The sequence below is a fragment of the Hypanus sabinus genome, chromosome 8 (genome assembly GCF_030144855.1).
Source record: "Hypanus sabinus isolate sHypSab1 chromosome 8, sHypSab1.hap1, whole genome shotgun sequence".
NCBI classification, from domain to species: domain Eukaryota; kingdom Metazoa; phylum Chordata; class Chondrichthyes; order Myliobatiformes; family Dasyatidae; genus Hypanus; species Hypanus sabinus.
The window spans coordinates 137,396,383-137,419,751 of record NC_082713.1 but is presented as its reverse complement, the minus strand read 5'-3'; the positions used below and the strand labels follow the sequence as shown (position 1 = coordinate 137,419,751).

Genomic DNA, 23,369 nt, shown 5'->3' with positions numbered 1-23,369 from the left:
AGAGATAGAGAGATAGACTGAGAGTAACATAGAGAGTATGATGGAGAGAGCAAGACAGAGAGACAGAGGGACTGGGATAGTCTGAGAGGGAGAAAGACAAGTCACTAAGAGAGAGATAGACAGTGAAAGTGAGATACAGAGAGAGACTAATAGGGAGAGAGACAGGGACAGAGGCATAGAGAGAGAGAGAGAGAGAGAGAGAGAGAGAGAGAGAGAGAGAGAGAGAGAGAGAGAGACAGAGAGCTAGAGAGAGGGGGGATTCACATAGACAGAGACAAAAAAAGAGATAGAGATAGACAGATATTAGAAGACAGAGACAACCTAGAGAGACACGGACAATAAGGTAAGAGATGGAGAAAGAGAGACAGATGGACAGAGACAGAGGGAGAGAAAGACAGAGATAGAGGGAGACAGACACTGAGAAACAGAAACAGACTCACATAGAGAGACAGCCAGGCAAAAAGAGAAAGGGAGAGTCAGAACAGTCAGAGAGGCGGAGGGAGAGGAAGACAAAGGGGCAGACAGAGAGTCAGGAGGAGGGTGAGATGGAGAAAGAGACAGACAGAGGGAGGGACAAAAGATGAGATGGAGAGTGAAAGGGGCTGAGAAGGAGGGGTGTGAGAGAGGGAGAGGGGATGAGGGGAAGAATGGGTAGATGTGTGTGTGTGTATAAATATATATATATAGGAAAACAGGACAGATGGTGAGTGGAACAGAGGGAGAGGGAAAAATGGAGAGAGGGAGATTGAAAGAGAGGCTGGAGGAAGGGAAGCACGAGTTGGGAAGTGGGCGAGGGGAAGAGGGGTAAAGTGGTGAGGGAAGATAAGGGGTGAGTGTGATGGGGTAGGGACAGTAGGATAGCTTGGAGGGGGTGAGAGAGGAGTGGGAATTGGGGAGAGGGAGATATAGAGAGATATAGATGGTGATAGAGGGTGATAGTAGGAGAGATGGATACAGAGAGTGATAGAGAGTCAGAGAGGCAAAGAGTGAGCAAATCTGCCACACAACATTACAATTGGATTAGACATTAATTACATTAGGAATAATGAAATGAAATAATCCAAAGTTAGACAAGTAAAAGATGAAGTCTTTAAACATGTTCCCTCCCACTCAATTGTGGAGGAACAGGTAGTTTCAGTAGGGTGGTAAGAATGATGATTCAATAAATAGAAAGAAAATTGTGAGAAATTGTACAATGAAGTTTTCTAGTACTTTCACATGCATCAAATGCAATAAGAATAGGAGGAAGGCAAATAATAAATAGGCTAGGTTTCATTTCAAAAATCAGACAGCTGAAGGGTGACATTACTGGGCATTTGCAATCTTTCATGATGTCACAATTCCACATCACTTCAGATGGCAAATCATAATGAGTTGGATGAGTCAGGAAATGTGTTTCAGTGGCACCACGATATGGTTTAACAAGATTAAGTTCTTTTGTTTAACATATATATATATGTATATATATGTGTATATGGAAACCAGTTTCTCTGTGGGATCAGGCTGCAATAGAGGCTTTCTATTGTGTACTTTTTTAAAGTCTTTTGTTTAAAAAAAGTCACATATCAAAATCAACAATGCTCAGACAAGACAGGCAATCAGGAACCATCACCAGAAAGCAGAGGAAACAAAGATTTTCCTAAAGGAGGACTATATACAGAGAAGTTGGCACAGGCAGTTAAAGTAACATGGACCATATGACTAAGAAACAGTAAACTCCAAGTCTGTCAACATTTGCTGACTTGTGTTATCTGACATGTATAGAGAGTTTCAAGATTTTGTGAAGATTGAAAAGGACTAGAACAGATAAACAGATGGAATATGTATTTAACCAATATCTGATTAAAATATCACATTCCATTTTTCTCCGTGAGGCAACATAAATGTTGTTCAAAAATGTTGCATCTTGAACATTAATATATTGCAAGCAGACACAACGTTATCAGACAAGGTTAAAAAGAGCACCTTAATACCAAATAGTCCTTTGTTAATGACAGACAAGTAAAGCACCCCTAAGACAGTTATTTTTAAGTTTTTTTAGATACAGCCAGCCAAGTTGTACAGATGATATCCTCTACAATAAACATTAAATCAAACTTACCTCTGCCAAATGTCACACTGCATTTAGATTGATGCCAATAAGATTTGTCTTAAAAGAATGCAATTAAAGCATGTGATTGAGAAATAACTGTGGATCTGATGTGCTTCACTGTCTCTGATACATGATTCTTTAAGTTTGTTGCCTGTTATGCTGTGCATGCAACGGTTAATGTTCCACAAAGCACATGAGAAAATGTCATATTAATGTCAAGATCCAAAAGAGCGGCAGACAGAAGAGTTTTGCAATGGGCATAGAGCTTAATAGCAAAATCTAATTAAGTCTCACTATATCTTTACATCAAAGCTTTAATAGTATTACACACCAAAATCTTTGCATTGGTAGTAAGTTGTCTATTGTTAACATGTTAAACATAATATGGCACAGTATATGATTTTTAGATGTCAAAAAATCATGAAAGGATCTTACCTTCCAAACATTAAAATGTGCAATCCGTTCCTATTAACATTTTCCTTATTCCATATAACACTGGATCTCCAACTGCTAACTACCCCCAAGCCCACCCTCCCCCAGCAAACCTCCTGCCCTGTAGGCACATTTACTCCTCCGATTAAGAAATGTCAGTTCACCTCCTAACTTTATGGGAGAAAAGCTTTTTGGGACCAAGTAGCAACTTTGATTATATTTTGGCATCCCAAGGACCATGCATAACAAAACATATTACAAAGCACATATTACTGGATGGTATTAGAAGAACAAGACATTGTGTTGCCCAAACTTAATGTAGAAAAGAGTAAATTCAATGTATAATCCTCATACTAGCTGACTGGCATCTGCAATGACCTTTTAGGTAAGGTAAAAGGGTAGGAGCTATGGAAATTTTAAACAGGTTATTAAATATTGTGGTGGCAGATATGTTTAGAAGGAGATAGTTGACTAGTGGTGTCACTAACATTAGACATGGTCATTGCATAATAGCTTGTATTTTTGGCTATAATAAGCAGATAAAATGCTGGGACATGAATATAATCAGGTACTGTGGTTTCCCCATCAATAATTTACCAAGTCTATTTGGTAGGCTTATAAATGTAACAGTGATTTGCTTTTCAGATAAAGAACTAAAAATATCTGGTTGGTAATAAATGTTCCAGGTATTGCTCTAATGGTATTGCTGAAGCTGAATACAGTTATTACAGGGTAAATCTGGCAGCAACTATATGCATAGTGAATTTTAAATTTCCTACTAGGGATTTTTATTCTGCTGCAGGTTACACTGCTGTAGTTCCTGCTAAAAAAAGCAAAGCCAAAGGTTCCCAATATTTGATATGTATCCTCTCACCCCATCTCTACACTAATGTCTCCCCAAACCCTAATCCTGTCTTACCCAAAAGAATGCATGTTTACTGGAGTGTTCAGAAATGTCACATCTTATGAAGAGAGATTGTTGAATTGTAGTTGCATACTGCAATTTCCATTTTTATTGCATTTCATAAATTACATTTTGCAGATATGTAGCAAGGAAGGTTTTGTCCATAGCTTTCCTGTGACACCACAAATTATCACCATGACTGTGGCCTCTATATGTCATTGTAAAATTAACACCTAGTATATGAGAATTGGAAGCCTTAACTATTAGAAATGGAAATGTTGGGGCAAGGCATTCTCATCTGAAGTCCAAAATTAGAAGCATTTCGTGGTTCTAATTCAGGAAGATACTATGTATCTGATATGAAATTTCCTTCTGATCAATTACTCCCTCTTCAGTTTTGAAGTTGCTTTTCCTCAGCCTCTGACCAAATCTGCAAAAAGGCAATCAGTGACGTTCTCATGTATAAAACTAAATCGGTGAAATGAATATCCAATTGTCATGATTCTGGAGTAAGCACAGTCACATGACTTCCCAAGTCACTGCTGCTTGAAATGGGCTTTGAGTAGGACAAAAGGCGGAACCTTTAATCTTCAGGAAATTATAGCATTGCTCTACCATTCCAGAATTCACGCCCTCACAATTGGGTAGTAAATACTGTCAGATTGAAAATGTGCTCAGACTTTATGGACTTCAGTACTGGAAGCAAGTGATTCAAACCACATCAGATCCTATTGCTTTTGTTGAAATAGTGATGTGGGATCTTTAACATCTGCTTGAGGAACCTTGTGGGGCCTTGCTAAGTGCCTTAACCAAGAACAATATAATTTCAGTAATGGCATATGCTCAATACTGGATTTAAGCATCAGTGTAAATTATGGATCAAGTTCTAAAATGACAGTTGAGCTCATGACATTCTGACTTTGAGGAGAGCATGCCAAAAAAAAAATTAGACAAGGCCCTGTATTTTTTTCAGTTATTTTGGTAATGTACTAATGAGTTGGCTACTCTAAAGGCCAAGCCTCCAAATTCAAATCCCACTTCTCACCCCGAGCCATGTGCCTTTTTTATGCAGGCCGTAGTTTTCAAAAAGTAGCACTGTAAAATAACTTAATGCACAGAGTAGCAAGCCAAAATGTTCACCTGTATTTCAAGTGAAACTTTTCGTTTTGAACAACTTAGATTTTACTCCAGAAAGCACACAGGTAATGGACAGCTTGTGAGAACTTCATGTTACATGGTTACCATCAGACTTGGTTTAAATAAACTCCAGCGTGCCTTGTGTTTAGATGTGTTAAATTCAAAGCTCACACATTGACAGTGCATGACTGAAGCTTCTTCAAAAGGAAAATGTGATACAACATGGAATAATCACAGAAAATTTCCTGCTGCTTCAAATGCACAAGATGAAGCAGTTCCACATTAGGGCTGTCTTTCTGTTGGTGAGTAGGAGGACTATTAGGGATCCATATGCAACAGTAGTTAAAAAGGATTGAGAGTTAGATTCCCATGGAACAGGAGCAGAATGGAAATACTCTTTACATATCCTCATGCAATAGACAACATACTGTATATAGCATTTATACTGAAAGGCAGGCCTTTGCTCAGTGCACATATAGCAGCAAGCTGTCTAGCAATGATATCTTCAACACATGCAATAAGTCTTCACTTACCAATGCACGTTTTCCCATCAGAGTGTAGAGCATATTTCTGGTGACAGCCACACACTGGTCCATTGTCGGTATCGTCACAGGTATGCTGACAGCCCCCATTTCCATAGTTACAGGTTACTGTTTCACGAAAAGTATAAGCCAAAACATAAACACAGAATTCCATACTCTGAACGACACTTCTTTATAACATCTTGTGTTATTGAAAGAAATGTTGTGGCAAAAGCAATTCATTCTTGATGTTATAATAATGTGACCTCAGAAAAGGATAAATATTGCTATGGGACTGGAACAGTGAGGTGATTTTGGCTATTGTTGGGAATTATTCAGTTTAATCTTACCAAGTTAATCCTTAACTTTGGATTCCTTTACCAATGTGAAGAGTGGAGGACTCTAGGTAGCTATTGTAGGTAAAGAGTGCTCGGTAATTCTGAACAATTAAAGCTCTCATTTGTTATCAAGTCACAAAATGGATCAGAATATCAACAGACCAAGTACGGGGGTGTGGCTGATATTCCACTTACTGATAATACTGATTCATGGCAGACCCTGATGATTTTCTTTCGCCACAAAATAAGGCATGCTGGGAAAAGGAGAAAGCCAATTAAAAATGCTTTTGTCATATGCTCCCTACATTTTATGGAACTGCAGACTGCCCAAGGAAACATAGGATCACCTAGTCCAAACTAAACACATAATAATCCTTTTCCACATTACGTGATATGAACTTTTGATATTAAACTGACAAGGGAACTGGGAATAATATTCCTGCATAAATATAGCTTGTACTCATATATCTTAAGTAACATTACTATATAATCAAATAATGCAATGAAGGCATAATGTTTTGAGCGGGAGATGTTATATTCTACGCGTAACTATTGCCAATATTCCTTGCTAAAATTATATTTCTTTTCTACACGTGTCCTTGCATTCTTCATGCTGTGTAAATGCCCAAAAAACTTAATCTCTAGCTTCCATGTATGCAAGGCTATATTTAACTATATAAAGTTGGAAAAATATGTCTAAGAACGATTTCCCTTTTTTCTGAAAATTATTCATAGATCCCATAATTTCTGATCAATTAATTATAGTGAAACTAAATAGAAGCAAGTCAATGGGCCACATATATTCCACAGTTCCTTTGAGAGTGACACCCTTTCTGTAGGAACATGCATAGAAAACCCTTAACTTCTGATTACTACTCACTGGCAGCTTTGAAGCTGGGACAGGGCAAGAATTCACTGTGTGGAGAACAGTACCCTACTGTTCCAGACTGTAGGATCTAAATTACTAGCATTTAGTAAGTGTCTACAAAACTATGATCACACAAATATTAATTTTGCTCAGAAATAGTGTAAATTAACCCTCAAGATAATTGAATAACCATTAATTTGGAGAAAAATAAATTGTATTTCATCACACTAATAACATGCACATACATATCATCATATGCCCATGGATCTACAGAAATACTACTCAAGGTATTGTACACATAAAGTTATTCCTCACTGACTAGATCAAGTGTGGACACTGAAGAATTAATAGATAGTTGGGAATACTAGTGCATATAAATATAACACAATTCAAACATTAATCATACTTTAATCATATGTCATTGAGTTCACAGTTGCACTACACATGCAATTTGCACTTTTCCATTAGCAATGGTGTTAAAATTTGGGATTATGTACACAAGAAATTGAGTGAGGTTTGAATACACATTTTTCCAGCTTGGAGGATGGACTGTTAGCACTGAGTCAAACAGCCATATTTTAATTCTTACATACTTTTTTTAAAATTCTACTGGAAACATTAAAGGATTCAATAAGAAAAAAAACAATAAAATTGTACAAAGTGCTTGAAATCCATGAGCATTGTACAATGTGTTGCAAGATCAGAGTAGCAAGTACTTAGATGATGTCGGAGCCACAAGCAGGAGTGATTTAAGACATTCTGGTATTTCTCCCTTTTGCAGTCTTGGCAAGGCTACCATTCTGTGGTCTGGATAATTGACATATTTTTAAACTACTTCTGGCACTTCCAATTCAACAGGAAAGTTGACAGAGAGTGAAAGAGGTAGAGTGCAAGTGAGCATAGTAGGTAACGCATTTCAGTATTATAACACGCATTATATGGCTATGTTCCACAATTTTTTTCATCCAGTAAGGCAACCATTTTATTGTAAGTAAGACGAAAGAGCTGATTGTGGATTTCAGGAAGGGTAAGATGAAGCAACACAAACCGATTCTCATAGAGGGATCAGAAGTGTAGAGAGTGAGCAGTGTCAAGTTCCTGAGTGTCAAGATCTCCGAGGATCTAACTTGGTCCCAACATATCGATGCAGTTATAAAGAAGGGAGACAGCAGCAATACTTCATTAGGAGTCTGAAGAGATTTGATATGTCAATGAATACACTCAAAAACTTCTATAAATGTATCATGGGGAGCATTCTGACAGGCTGCATCACTGTCTGGTATGGGGGGGTGTTGGTGAGAGGGCTACTGCATAGGACTGAGAGAAGTTGCAGAGGGTTGTAAAATTAGTCGGCTCCATCTTAGGTACTAGCCTACAAAGTATCCAGGACATCTTCTAGGAACTGTGTCTCAGAAAGGCAGTGTCCATTACTAAGGACCTCCAGTACCCAGGGCATGCCCTTTTCTCACTGTTACCATCAGGTAGGAGGTACAGAAGCCTGAAAGTACACACTCAGTGATTCAGGAACAGCTTCTTCCCCTCTGTCATCCGATTCCTAAATGGATATTGAACCCGTGAACACTACCTGAATTTTTAAATATATATTATTTGTTTTTGCACGATTTTAGTCTATTTAATATATGTATACCGTAATTGACTTATTTATTTATTATTATATTTTGTTCTTTTCTTCTATATTATGTATTGCATTGAATTGCTGCTAAGTTAACAAATTTCACAACACATGCCGACGATAATAAACCTGATTCATTAGCCCATCTACTTAAAAGGCACCATGTAGCCTCAGAAAGATATTTCCCGTTCCAAATGCTCAGTATTGCTATGGAGAAACTATTGGAAATATTGCATGATCCATTCCCAACATGTTATTAGAACACACCAATCCATTTTATACTATGTGTTGACTATATCTCCACGAACTTCAGCGAAAAGTCCTAGCATTGACAAAAAGGAGAAGAGTCTCTGTAGAGTTACTCTGAAGAATTTCTTGCCTTTATTAACTGGAATTATGTCAGTGAGCTGATATAATCCAATGGGAAATCCTAGCTATTATTTCTAACAAGATGTGTGCCACTTTAGTGAAATCTGTTTTTCTTCAAAAGATGGAGATTAAGAGAAAAACATTCCTATTATTTGGCTTGTTGTAGCTGCGAGGACATTTATTTCACTTGACAATACAGTGAAACATTAAAAGTTCTATATATTACAGCAATTCATTTCATTCCATCAATCACAAGCCTACCTTTCAAGCTGAAAATGGCTTAATTAATAGAAACAGAATGGGGGTAACTGAACTCAACTCAAGGTCTCAGTCAGTAAAGAAAACACTTAAATAACTCACACTGGATCAGAAGGCTCCAGTTTCATTTTTTTTTAAATTGCTGAGTTCAATTAGTCTGGTTATAATGACAGAACGTGCATTACAATTCCAATTGGAGAGAATGAGCAAAAATTACTCACTGTTTTGGTTCCAAACTGCTATTAGGTAGTATTTATTGCTTCATTAATATTGGAAGAAGAATTAATTTATCTGAATTTCATTATTGGATAAGCTGCCAGCAATCATTTCTTGAGACATAATACAGTCTTTGAAACTTTGTCAGACTGCATATTCTGAATATAAAGGCATAATTGCATTTGACAGAATTATGGTAATTGAGCATGCTCTTTATTTTCCACCATCATTAATGTTTTTTCTCTGAACCATCTAAACTGAAATAGCCAAGGAAGTGATGATTCCCCCCCCCCCACCTCCTGTTAGACTGTTTGTAGTAACTTTTTTATTCTTTCTATTTACTTTCTAATATTTATATCTGTGCACTTGTAATGCTACTATGACTCTGCAAGTTCCTTTGGGATCAATAAAGCACCTATCTATATATCAGGTAATAGTAACTATACTCATTTCTTACCTCTCGTACTTGCTGCTGGTTGTCTTCCACAGTGAAGATGATGCAAGATCCTTATTCAGTTTGCCTTTGTTCCGCATTACTACCTCTCCAGTATCATTTTCCAGCAGTCCAATGTTAACTCTTGCTTCTCTTTTATTCTTTATATATCTATTTAAAAAACTTCTGGCATCCTCTATTATATTTTTGATTAGCTTATCTTCATATTTCATCTTTTCCCTCCTTATTGCTTTTTAGTTGCCTCTATTGGATTTAAAAGCTTCCCAGTCCTCCAGCTTCCCACTACTTTTTGCTATATTGTATGCTCTCTGTTTTGCTTTTATGCTGTCTTTGACTTTGTCAGCCACTGTTGCTTTTTCCTCCCTTTAGAATGTTTCTTCTCTGTGATGAAACAATCCTGTACTTTCTGAATACTTCCAGAAACTCAAGACATTGCTGTTCTACCATCATCCCTGCTAGTATTACCTTCCAGTCAACTTTGGCCATCTCTACTCTCATGCCTCTATAATTATTTTACTTAACTATAATACCGACACATCTGATTTTAGCTGAATCCTCTCAAACTGCAGGGAGAATCCTATCATATTATGATAACTGTGCTCTATGGGTTCCTTTATCTTAAGCTCCTTAATCAATTCTGCTTTATTGCACAACAATAAGGCCTTTTCCTTGGTGGGCATGACCACAAGCTGCTTTCAAAAGCCATCTTAGTACTAACCTGATCTTCTCAATCTACCTGCATGTTGAAATCCCCAATGACCATTATAACATAACCTTTATTTACAAGACTTTTCTATTTCCTTTTGTAATTTATGGATAATGGACTGCTGGAAAATGACAATGGAGAGGTAGTAATGGGGGACAAAGAAATGGCATACAAACTTAATAAGTATTTTGCATCAGTGTCTCCTGTCGAAAACTAGCAGAATGTCAGTGAGAAGGAGTGTGTGCCATTGTTATTACTAAGGAGAACTTGCTTGGGAAGTTGAAAAGTCTGAAGGTAGATAAGTCACTTAGATCAGATGGACTACCTCCCAAGGTTCTGAAAGAAGTAGGTGAAGAGATTGTGGAGGCATTAGTAATGATCTTTCAAGAATCACTAGAACCTGGAATGGTTCCTGAGGACTGGAAAATTACAAATGTCTTTCTCTTTAAGAAAGCAGGGAGGTAGAAGAAAGGATACTAAAGACCACCTTGTCTGACTTCAGTGGTTGGAAGATGTTGGAGTCTATTATTATGGATGAGGATTTGTGGTACTTGGAGGCACATGCAAAAAAAGGCCAAAGTCAACATTATTTCCTTAAGGGGAAATCTCCTCCAACAAATCTGTTGGAATTCTTTGAAGACGTAACAAGCAGGACACACAATGGAGAGTCAGAGGATGTAGTCTATTTGAATTTTCAGAAGGCCTTTGACAAGGTGCAATGCATCTGCTTAACAAGGAAAGAACCAATGGTATTACAGGAAAGATACTCGCATGGTTAGATTATTGGCTGACTGGCAGGAGGCAAAGAGTGATAATAAAGGGGGCCTTTTCTGCTTGGCTGACAGTGCCTAGTGGTGCTCCGCACCACTTGGTTTTGGGACTGTTTTTTGTTCACATTATGTGCCAATGAATTGGATGAAGACATGGATGGCTTTGTGGCCATGTTTGTGGAGAGTATGAAGATTGGTGGAGGGGCAGGTAGTGTTGAGGAAGCAGGGTGGCTGCATAAGGACTTAGACAGATTGGGAGAATGAATAAAGAAGTGGCAGGTGAAATATATTATTGCAAAATGCATGGTCATGTACTTTGGTAGAAAGAATAAAGGTATGAAAATGAGGAGAAACTTCAAAACATCAGAGGTGCAAAGAGACATGAGAGGCCTCATGCAGCATTCCCTAAAGGTTAACTTGCAGACTGAGTCCATGGTAATGAAGGCAAATGCAATGTTAGCATTCATTTTGAGGGGACTATAAAGCCTTAAGATGTCATGCTAAGGCTTTATGGCATCGGTCAGATCTTACTAGGTGCATTGTAAACAGTTCTGAGCCCTTTATTGAGAAAAAATATGCTGGCGTTGGAGAGGCTCCAGAGGAGGTTCACGAGAATCATCACAGGAATGAAAGGGTTAACATATGAGGAGAATTTGATGGCTCTGGGCCCGTACTTGGAGTTTAGAAGAATGAAGGGGAATCTCATGGAAATCTATTGAATATTGAAAGGTCTGAATAGAGTGGATGTGGGGAGGATGTTTTATATAGTTGGGGAGTCTAGGACCAGAGGACATTACCTCTGAATAGAGATAGGTCCATTTAGAATGGAGATGTGGAAACATTTCTTTAGCCAGAGGGTGGTGAGTCTGTAGGATTCACTGCCAATGTATGGCTGTGGAGGCGAAGTCATTGGGTATACTAAAAGTTGATAAATTCTTAATTAATCAGAGCTTCAAAGGCCGGAAGGCAGGAGAATGGAGCTGAAAGGGATAAATAAATCAGCAATGATGGAATGGTGGAGCATACTTGATGTGCCAAATGCCTAATCCTGCTCCTATGTCTTATGGTCTTAAACAACTGCAATGAGCGTCTTTTTACTCCTGCAGTTTCTTAACTCTATCTATAAGAATTCTACATCTTCTGATCTTCTGTCACTTTGTTCTAAGGAATCGATTTCATTTCTTACCAATAAAAGACACTCCATTCTCACTGCCCATCAGCTTCTTTCAATGCGACATGTATCCATGGATGTTTTTACAGCTATAACTCAGTGATGCCAACAACGTTGCACCTGCCAATTTCTAACTGCACTACAAGATAATCAACCTTATTTCATATACTACATTTGTTCAAATATGACACATTCAGTCCTGTATTCACCACCTTTCTTTTCAATTTTGCTTCCATGTAGACTGGGGTTAAATTCTTACCGTTTCTAAATTTTGTCTTATTCTTTATTCCGGAGATAGTAGTAACCTCTCCTGCACTCTCCTTTCCTTATACTTTATATTTTTCCTCGCTCTTGAACCTGTCCCCACCCCCCCCCACTACTTAGTTTAAAATGTCTGAGCTTTTGACGATATGAAAGCTATCTTAAGTCTTGAATCCTTCACAGACAAAGAGGAAATACTTCATGCCGCCTTAAATTGGTAAATGAAAAGATAAGTTAATTATCTTCAAGAGGGAGCAAAATCAGTAGTATCTATCTTAAAGGAGTTTTTGACAGATCCAGAGAAGGCGGTTTACGATAACCTAATGTCCAGCATGAAAAACTCCCTGAACATAACAGGAAATGCAGAGGGTCAGGTGAAGAGATGAACAGCCCAACTATTCAATTATTGTCCCTGTGAATTTTGTAGCCAATCTGTCTGAAAAGTGAAGTTGTAAAACTGATGAGACTTTTGCTATTGTGTTTGGCTGTAAATAAAATATTTGATAGTAAGGCTTTGAAAATTATCACCCATTAATTTATGCTACAAGCCTATGCATAAATGATATTGTCATGGTCCCCACTGAACAGCTGCATTCATCCAAGTTTCAGCACTCCAATTCCCCAGAGAACGGTTAGTTGCCACTGTGGCTGTAAGACTCAGAATACCAGTTATTGCCGACCATATTCCTCCATGGAAAGTCTGTACTTAAAATGCTCATGCTGAGCACTCAGTGCTCAATCATAGGAGTTCAATTTCTAGTACGACTATTTGTGTTTTCACTTTTGGATTTCATTTGTGTCATTTTGTTTCATTTGAGTCTGAGTTAATTCTAGACCTAACTCTGCACTTGAGTTCACCATCATTCATACTATTCTCATTACAGATATAGACTCAAAAAAATTTATTCTGCTCATTTTGATTTTAGAATATAGAACAGTACAGCACAGTAACAAGCCATTCATCCCACAATGTTTGCACCAGCCATGCTAATTTTAACTAATCCCATCTCCTAACTCATGGTCTATATCTCTCCATTTTCTGCCTATTTATTTGCCTGTCTAAATGCTTCTTAAATATTACTGTTATATCTACTTCCAGCACTTATCCAATGGCAGCAGTCCATATACCTACCACTCTTTGTAAAGAGGAGTTTACCACTTCAACCTCTTTTATATCTGAAATAGAAGATCAGCTGTGGATTGGTAGAGATGGCTTGGGAGCATTTTGGGTTGTCCTGACTCTGTTTTGAAATTGTTCTAAGGAAAATTGTGTTATCTTTTCCAGCCCTGTGTGATTGCTCTCTCATCCCCGTAACATCTTGAGAAACCTCTCTCGGAAGTCAAGACATTCATATCTTTCATGATGAAGTTACCCAGTATGGGCTGGCTAAAAATAAATTCCCGATTTTACTGCATCCAAATGCTAAACTGGAAGATTTTTGTTTTGGGGGTGAAGGAACCAATAACTGAAACAATTTATCTTATATAATAATTATTCAATATCTAGGCTTTTGTGTGAAAGACATGCATTGAGGTGAAATTCTGGGATATAGTTGGCAAGAAGTACTGGAATACAAAATAGGATTTTGTGCAAAGAGCAAAAAAGCTATGAAAATCCAGCATGTCTTCAAAGAAAAGACGAAGTCTCTACCTACATGTGCAGTCCCTTTGGTTTTTGGCGAGCTCAAAACCAGGCCTGCATTCACAAGCCACCCCACCCTTTGGTGTCTCTCGACAGATATGTGCACATCCATGATCTTTGTTCATGCAGTTCATCCCCTCTGTAAACAAAGCACAACACAGAGACAGAAAAAGAAACATTAGGTTGCAGCTTCAATACCTGTAACTCCCATGGCTATTTCATGACCAAGCCAAATCAACGGTGCTTCCAAATATGTGACCTGATTTACAAACATTCTCTCCCAACGTTACATTTTTGTGAAAGGTGAAATGCCTGCCTTCCTGCAAGGCAAAATAATGAGGACCAGTCAAATAAATGATATTGTAATTACCCAGACTCCCTAACATAGGTTCAGGTTGGACGAGACCAGTTAATATAAGCTGACATAAACCTTCATGCTCCAGAGAACAGCTGATCCTGCTTTGAGGTGCACACTATTTCATGAACAGAATGATGTTGCAATATTGTAGCATCAATTGTGTACCCTGTAGCCTCCAGGTTAGTACAGTGTATCACATGCGTGGAAGATGTTCCACAGTAGATATACAGATAGATGACAGAGCACAATTTTTCAGTCTAAGTTGTCCAAGATTCTTGGTGAGATCATCTATGAGACTGAAATAATGTAAATGTAAGTTAGTTAGAAAATTCAAAAAATAGATAAATAAAAATAAATTCAACATACTGTACCCTGGACCAGCTCCTTAAAAAGGGAGGGTCTAAGTGAGTATTTAACCAAATGTGAATGTGAAACTTTCATTCAAAGCATTTTGAACTATTAATGTAGTGCATTAAAAATGTTGTGCCCCAAAAGATATAATTTTTGGTGTAGGATGTCATATAATTCCACAGGATTGGTGAGACCATATTGGGATAGTGGGTAGTATTCCTAAGGGCTCATACTCAAGAAAAGATGTATTTGGCTTGGAAGCAACATTACTAAAGAATCAGACATCCAGTCTGAGGATAAGAGGATTGTCCCTCCAGCTGAGATCAAGGAACTGGCCAGTAGCCTCTGGAGTCTTGAAGAAAGAAGAATAATCTTATGGAAATAATTGAGATTCTAAGAGGAGTTGACAGGATGGATGGGTGAGATTACAGAAATGTTCTTTAACCTTCCAGGATGGTGAATGTTTGGAATTCCTTACCACATAGGGCTTTGGCTTCTCAGCATATTCATGGATAAATTTGATAGTTTTTGAACTCTAAGGGAATTGAAAGATTTGGAGATCAGGCAGGAAAGCAACTGGATGATTCCCATATAGAGGATTGCATATAATCTTATTCAAAGTCACTCTGTAGGACCACTTGGGCTTTTATTTTTACTCCACGAGATCAGACCAAGGTCCAACTCATTCATCCTCTGATTTCCCAGTAATACATTTTGATCATGAATCTTACCAGTCATGTCAAACATTCAGTTTTTATTAACTCAGAACCAAATAAGACATTAAAAAGCTATTTTGACAAAGGCAACAGTTCATCGAGATCATACTGCTTGAATGGGCAGTTTCAATATGAAATGTTTATATGAAAGTATAAATAAACCTCATCACAGAAAGTACATCCATGATTTCTAAATGACCTAACTTGTGATTTTTAACTGATAAAGATTAATGAGCAAAATTTAAAAATAATATTCAAAATTTTTATCAAAGCGGAACACAACATCTGTAAATTTAGTTGAGCAAAATGTGATTTGGAAAATTACTGCACAAATATTTATCCAAAATATTATTGTGGCCTTGATTTAAAACCCAAGTTAAAACAGCAGAGAGATTTCGTATAGACCTTCACCCACAAATATTTACAGTGTGTTAGCTCTTCTCTTTTGTGGCCAGCTTCCCTAAAATGTTATTTATTATAGTATCAGTGTCGGGTGCTGATCATACAAAGTGATATTCCTGTATTGACTTCTCATTTTCCTTCTTTTCAGTAACAAAGAAGTAAATTCAATTCAGCAGTAGTTTTCAGATGAATCAAGTTATAACTCTTTAGAAGTAAGTTCAGACTTTGATAGATAGGTTGCAGTACTTCAGCACAGACCATCTGGAAATACTTGAATGCATGAATAGCTGGTGGTAGTTTAGGTATAAAGAACAAAATATGGAAATGGTGCTGATATATCATAAAGAATTTGGAAAATAATATAGGCCAAATAACTAAATTGACTCTTCCAAAAGCCAAGGGCTCTACAGCTTTTAACATAAGATCCCCCTAAGAATAGGGAATGGTCAATGACAAAATCTCATGCCCAGAAAATATACACATTCCATCAACTCCCAAATGAATCAAACAAATCTCTTCTGCAACACATCATGTTGACTCCAGATAGCCACACTGGACAATATTACCAGGCTCTGAAAAATGCAATGCAAATCCTATTAGTAACTGGAAAGGCTTGGCAGTATTTGTGCTTAAAAAAACAAGAAACTCAATTGCATGAATTCTAATTAGCTTACAACTATGTCTGAAATTCTTCACCAATGAAATGGATTTGTTTCATGCACATAAACCATAAGAACCTACACAATTGAAGCATAATTTCATGAATTCTGAAGGCTGGAAAACTCTGTACAAGTTGATAACTCAAACCATTCCAGTCTAAGTACCTCCTTGAGAGCATAGTAAATCCTATTTGCTGCTAAGCAGTCTCTCTGACACAGAAAATTAACTTTGGCAAATGTTGACTCTCATTCCTTCAGGTTTAAATTATATGCAGATTTTATTTTAAAAAGGGCTAAAATGCAACTAAATGTGATTTTTCTTTCTTAACGTGCCTTTCAACTCTTTTAGTATATCTACTCTTCTTTTTCCACTCTTTAATCTCAATATCTGTGTTGACTTTGAATTAATTAACTTAACTTGCTTTCTTATTTCAGACTCCAAGCCCGTTACTAATTTGAAGAGTCATAAAACCATTGAGTAATACAGAACAGAACTGGCCAGTTCCCCCAGCACAGTTAATGTTGACCATTCATCAACACTAATCCCATTTGCCTGCATTAGGATCATTTGCTTCTATGGCCTGCCTATTAAAGTGCCTGTCTAAATGACTTATCATCGTGGTTATATCTGATTCTGCACCTCCTCTGGCAACACATTCCAAATACCAAACTTTCTGTTGACTGGTTAAGAACAGACAAAATTGCTTATTTTGTTCACACAAATCCTTATGCCCTGTGGAGGTTCTCGTCCTTTTGTATGTTTGCTTGACAGTAATTTGCCCCTTCCAATTTATGAGAAAAACCAGTGAAATGGAAGCAAAATTTGACTCAATAGACATCAATAAACCCAGGCAAAACAAACAGGATACCTAAGAGATAGAAAAAAAATTTAAAAATGAATGGAAATCCTGGACAGGTTGGTAGCTGTTCAATACAATCACTAGAGGAAGTCAACAATTCCAGCATGATGAATATTGGGAGACAAATGATGCAATAAATACTATTGCGATACTGGACAGAAGCATTGCAACAATGCATTTGTATCTCACTATTTCTGATCCCAAATACAAAAACAAAAGAACATCACTAAAATGGGATCTACACTTGCTTTAATTTCACTTTCATTCCTTGTAAAACAATAGACTCAATTTCCAGGAATAGTATGATGGAGATCTTTGCGATAATAATCTCTCCAATAAGCAGCAAGAGGTTGGATAATCAGTTTCTTCAGTTACCTGGAAGAAATGACACATCAAGTGAACAGCACAAAGCTTTATTATGTGGCGAACCTTGATTTCCACAACATTTTTCAGGTTTTTGGAAAAGCATCCCTTGGTGTATTATAATCAATTAATGTAGGATATTAACAATCTTCTGCCATTAGACATAAGTGATTCTTGATTTTTTTCTTTGATACTCTGTTCTGATTCTTGATTAATAATTCTGTGCTGAGAAACTGCCTAATCTGGGACTCAAGATACATAATTTATGCAATATGATTACGGTACTGAAATAAACATCCAGAAATACCGAGTTTATAATCCAACAAAAGCAAAATGCATTGCTATAAACTTGATAACATTAGGATAAAAAATCTTTAACTAGTGCCTCAAATCCTTTAAGAAGCTCCAACCTTAATGGTGAGCTCCAAAGCCAATTTACTTAATACACATTGGCTTCAGAAAAAGCCAGATGATCACTTTCTCAGAAAGTTAATGAGCATAAAATGCTGTGTTATCCACACCCTGAAAAAAAACAAGTTTTAATCACAAATTGTTGCACTGGTTTTGCATACAAAGAAGAAAATTGAATTATTTTCCTACATTAGTAAAAGGAAAAATGTCTTAAAATGAAAGAAAATAAAGCAATGTACTGCTACGTATTTCAAAACATCTGCTGGTTCCTTTGTATTTCTGCATTAACACTTAATAAATGTGTTTTATAATTTTTAGCCTGAGCATTTTGTTCTGCTACAATGCTGTATTTCACTGGTTCACTGGGATTTCGAAAACACAGTGGCCTGACTGGCATCTAACCTTAAAGTCCATTTATGTCTGTGGGATGTAAATCCTTCATACTGGTCAGTAAATTATTTTTGATGCAACTTCAGTGGTAAATGGGTCACTGGAAATCCAGGCTGAGCTTTGAGTCATAAGATTCAGTATATCTGATTTATAACAATTCCATCACTGTGTTGGTGAAACTTTGAACATCTTGGAAATGACAATCAAGGTTAGATCTTTTAAGAATTTCCATTCTACCATCAATTATCCAGCCATTGCATTATATTTTTGCTGAGTCACATTGGAATTATTATGGATTAGTGTCAATATACTATGTACTTCATGTCAACAATGCTAACAATGTAAGGTGTTAGCACAAATCTTAATGCATCACTTGCCTTAATCTCTATAAATTTGACTTGTTTGTTTAAACACTGAATTTTTCTTTGGTTGGCCTTATCTCTGTTATATTCACAAAAATTACATCACCTGGATTTCATCACTAACCATCAATTTTTGTGTTTACTTTCTCAGAGTCTAACTCTTCTTGGTATCTTAGTCACCCATCACTCCTTTGCTCATCCTCTCACACCCACCTGCATTTGTACTCTTATTATCTTCATTTACACTTTCTTTTCCCCTTACCTCCCCCGCCACCCCCATTACCAAATACCATTTAACTTTTTTTCCTTTGACTCAATTTAACTGGGCAAGTCTTCTGGAACGAAAAGCTAAAATAATGTCTAACAAAACAAAACTGATTGCATTATGTGTGACAAGCAGAAAGCAAATCTGACAAATCGGCTTAAGGTATGATTGACCCCCAAATTCACCTCACATTTCATGCTTACAAGTACTCACGACATGAAAGGACAGACTAAAACTGAAATGAAAGGAGAAGAAATGACTATAAAAATTCTGTTCTTTGATGGTACTTTGTAACCAGATCAACAATCTTTGCACCCTCCTCCTTGCTCTGAGAGAAGGCTCTTTCTGTGTTAAAAAAAAGGTTGCAGGAGTACTTCTTTCTTTCAAACAGTGCATAGCCTAGATTAGTATGATTTTTATCTTTGCCTCCTACACTGACAGAATACTTTGCACATTTTGACACTTCTCAATTTTATGTCCTGCACATAAATCTGCTCTTTGGGGTTAGATGACAGATGCAGTGGCACTGAATGCCAGGCCACTAGTATTCAATCAAGTGTTATAGTAAGATCCCAACTGCCTGCTGTGTGTCAGCTAAACACCATCAAATTAAAAATTTGGCCATGTCAGTATTTTGTCCACTCAGTTATCTCTAAGCTCAAGTTTGCTCTGTGCACTGATAAAAAACAAAACCGGCATATTTTGGACTTGCACTATTTTATTACCAATATTTTCACATCAAAACTAAACCTCTCATAGCACTAAAGCACACTTGTTATAATAGTGGAATTCAAAATATTCAGGTAATAAAATAATATTTTATCAGAACTTGAAGGAATGATGAATTTACAACTTAATCATAAACACAAGAGATTCTGCAGATGACAGAAATCTTGAGCAACCCACACAAAATGATGGAAGAACTCAGCAAGTCAGGCAACATCTATGGAGGGAAATGAATAATCAATGTTTTGTGCCAAGACCATTCACCAGGACTGGAAAGGATATTCAGCTAACATACAATTATTACACATTTTGCCCAGGGTCTTTGGTATGGCATGATTGGTCTGATTTGAAGTCTGTGAGAATACAATTGTCATTCAGTGTAAAGAGTAGACTGTCAGTGGGATGTAAAATTGATGGGTATCAAGAAGTATAACTTCATTCTATCAATATAGGAAACATAACTTAGAAATTCCTAAAATCTGTGCAGGAGAGGCAACTTGCACTGTTGAATAAGGAACTGCAATTCCCCTCCCCCAATCCTTGGCATTCAGAAACTATAGTTAACAGATTAACAGGGCTCAGATCTTTTCAACAGATCTCACACTGTTTGAGCATTAAAAAGATGAGCTTCTTTGAAAGTAGCTTTTAAAGCATTTTGTTCTGCATTTTAATGTTAAACATGGATCATTTTTGTTAAAGCTGCATCAACATTTGCTCAGGATATGTTCAGCTAGTTAACCAGGCAGCTCCTGAATGCATCTTGTTTGACAGATACATCTTAAAAATTCAATTCAGGAGAATAATAACTTTAAAATTAAACTTGATGTGAGCAGTTTAATTATTCACTTCACACCACAAATTTAAAGAACTGCTACTTCATCCCAAGATGAAGTTTTGCTTAATTAAAGAAAAAAATCCAAACTGCATTTTTTGCTGTTTAAAGAGAATTATCCAGTAATTAATCCCTGCGAAGTGGCAGAAGTACATAAATTTAAATGAAACAGAATTTCAGAGACAGAGTAAACTATGTTATCTAAAGGCGAAGGGGTTCCACACTCAGGATTTTAGGAAGAGCTTCTTCTCCTCCAATATATTTCTGAACAGTCCATCGCTGTCATAGTCCCATCGGGCAATTCCCCATTACCTCATTAATTGAGCCTTAAATTCCCTTGCCTGATTTCCAATTGTTCCCAATTCAGCAAATTATACACACTTGCTTCCCATCAGTAAATGCAGGATAAAAACCCTGGAGTCACAACAAGGAGCTGCCAGTTTGTTGGTCAACTCTTGTATGAGTAACCTTGTTTCATGGTTAGTTAGGACTGTCAGTTCTAAGTTCTGCATTGTCTCCTAGATTCTCTATGTGAACCTGGTCTCTGTATGAAAGCTCTCCTGGATACTGGCTCTCTGTTTGCAGTGGTGCTAATGCCTAACGACTCCGCCTCAGTGCCTGTGTCCTGCACCTAGGTTAATCCCCAGCCATGTCCTTGGAATAATCAATCCATGAACACTACCTTGTTACTCCCCGTTTGCGCTATTGATATTTTTATTGAAACAAAGTAAAATTTTATGTTGTGCACAGTACTGCTGCCACAAAAAAAGGTTTCATGACATTTGGCAATGACAAGAAAATCTGACTGATACTGATTCTATGCTGCCATTTCTTAGCACCATTTAGCAGGGAGGAAATTCTAGTCATTTGTTATTCTAACCAGGTATACACTTGCACATGCAAAAACAGCTCATTATGAAGAAAGATGCTACCACTTGGAAGACCATATCGTTGCTTTCTCTAAACTAAACTTAAACTAAACTCACTATATTGTTCTCACCCCAGTGTCCAGTGCATTTTACCACTTACAATATTTTTCAAAGTTCTGTTTTAAAAAAAATGATATCTAGAAGGTGCCTCCTAGCCACTTCCCTATCAAAAATTAAAAGGGTTATCAATTTAAAATTTGACAAATTTAAAATGATAAACATTTAATTACAAACTGCACAGTGAATAAACTTAAATTCCATTATTTACTTTAATAAAATTACATAATGGGGATTGTGGAGTCACTATTGATCAAAAATTCAATCCATATAATCTAACTACAAAAACTGATTGGAAGTGGGGTAGAAACATATACAATTACGAAAGGGATAGATAAGATAGAGGCAGGAAAGTTGTTTCCACTGGTAGGTGAGACTACAACTAGGGGACATAGCCTCAAGATTTGGGCGAGCAGGTTTAGGACAGAGACGGAGGAAATGTTTTTTCCCCAGTGAGGGGGCTAATCTGTGGAATTCTCTACTCTATGAAGCAGTGGAAGCTACCTTAATAAACATATTTAAGACAAGGTTGGATAGATTTTTGCATAGTAGGGGAATTAAAGGTTATAGGGGAAAAGGCAGGTAGGTGGAGGTGAGTCCATGGCCAGATCAGCCATGATCGTATTGAATGGCAGAGCAGGCTCAACGGGCAGATGGCCTACACCTGTTCCAATTTCTTATGTTCTTATTAATTTGTAGTAAATTACTCACTTCAGGTCAGCCTAAAGATATCTAGCATCTATAAGGCCACCATGTTCTTCATTTCAGCAAATCTATGCACCAGATAAATTGAAAATTCTTTAACATCAAGGCTCCAGCTCTTGACTAAAAAGAGTTAACTCCTAATGGACAACATGCTGGAGGCCACTGTGGACTGCTGCTAAGTTTTCCCTGATATTGCCTACAGCAGATCAACCACTGGCTCAGTGTTACAATGGCACTGCAGTTTGTTCCCAATGCTCAACTTGGTAGCATCATAGAATGCAGAACGATACAGCCCTTTGTCCAATGACATTGTGTCACTATTTCATGACCAATCTGACCCTCCCTCCTTCATAGTCCATAAACCCCCAAATATCTTTCATCCACATGTCTATTTAAAGCCCCTATTGTATCAACCTCCACCACCACCCTTGGCAGTGCACTCCACGCACTTAACACTCTCTGTGTAAAATACCTACCCCTGGCATCTCCCCTAAACATTCTTCCACTCATTAAAAAAAATGTCCTCTTGTATTAACAGATGCCACCTACACTGGGAAATAAAGCGCGTGCTGTCCACTCTATCTATGCCTCTCAAGACCTTATATACCTCTATCGAATTGTCTCTTATCCTCTTTCACTCCAAAGAAAAGCTCTAGCTTGCTCAGCCTTTCCTCATAAGACATATTCTCTAATCCAGGCAGTATCCTGGTAAATCACCCACTCTAAAGTTTCTACATCTTTTATATAATGAGAAGACCAGAAATGAGCACCACTCTCCTAGTGTGGTCTGACTAAAGTTTTGCAGAGTTACAATATTACCTCCTGGCTCTTGAACCCAATGCACTGGCTAATACACCATACTACCCTACGTGCAGCAGTTTTAAGAACTCTATGGACTTGGAACCCACATGGTGAAGAATTTTGCCATTAACCTTGCATTTTGCCTTCAAGTCCAACCTTCCAAAGTGTATCCCTTTTCACTTCATTAGATTGAACTCCATTTGTCACTTCCTAGCCCAGCTCGGAATCTTGTCAATATTCCTATGACTACTTTCTACACAATCCACAACACCACTAACCTTCATAGGATCTGAAAATTTATCAACACACCCTTCTATTTCCTCATCCAAGTCATTTATAAAAATCACAAACAGCAGGGCTCCTAGAACAGGTCCATATGAAATACCACTAGACACCAAACTCCAGGCAGA

The 23,369-nt window shown here is 37.4% G+C and overlaps 1 protein-coding gene across 2 annotated transcripts in view; it reads right to left on the bottom strand.

The window, feature by feature from the left end:
• scube1 (signal peptide, CUB domain, EGF-like 1) overlaps window positions 1–23,369 on the bottom strand; it is a 264,360-nt gene that overhangs the window by 106,804 nt on the left and 134,187 nt on the right. For both annotated transcript variants that reach the window (XM_059977952.1, XM_059977953.1), the window contains exons 5-6: window positions 13,786–13,911; window positions 5,099–5,215 (exon numbers count right to left, since the gene is read on the bottom strand). In XM_059977952.1, the coding sequence (XP_059833935.1) occupies window positions 5,099–5,215; window positions 13,786–13,911 (243 nt within the window). The remainder of the gene's footprint in view (window positions 1–5,098; window positions 5,216–13,785; window positions 13,912–23,369) is intronic.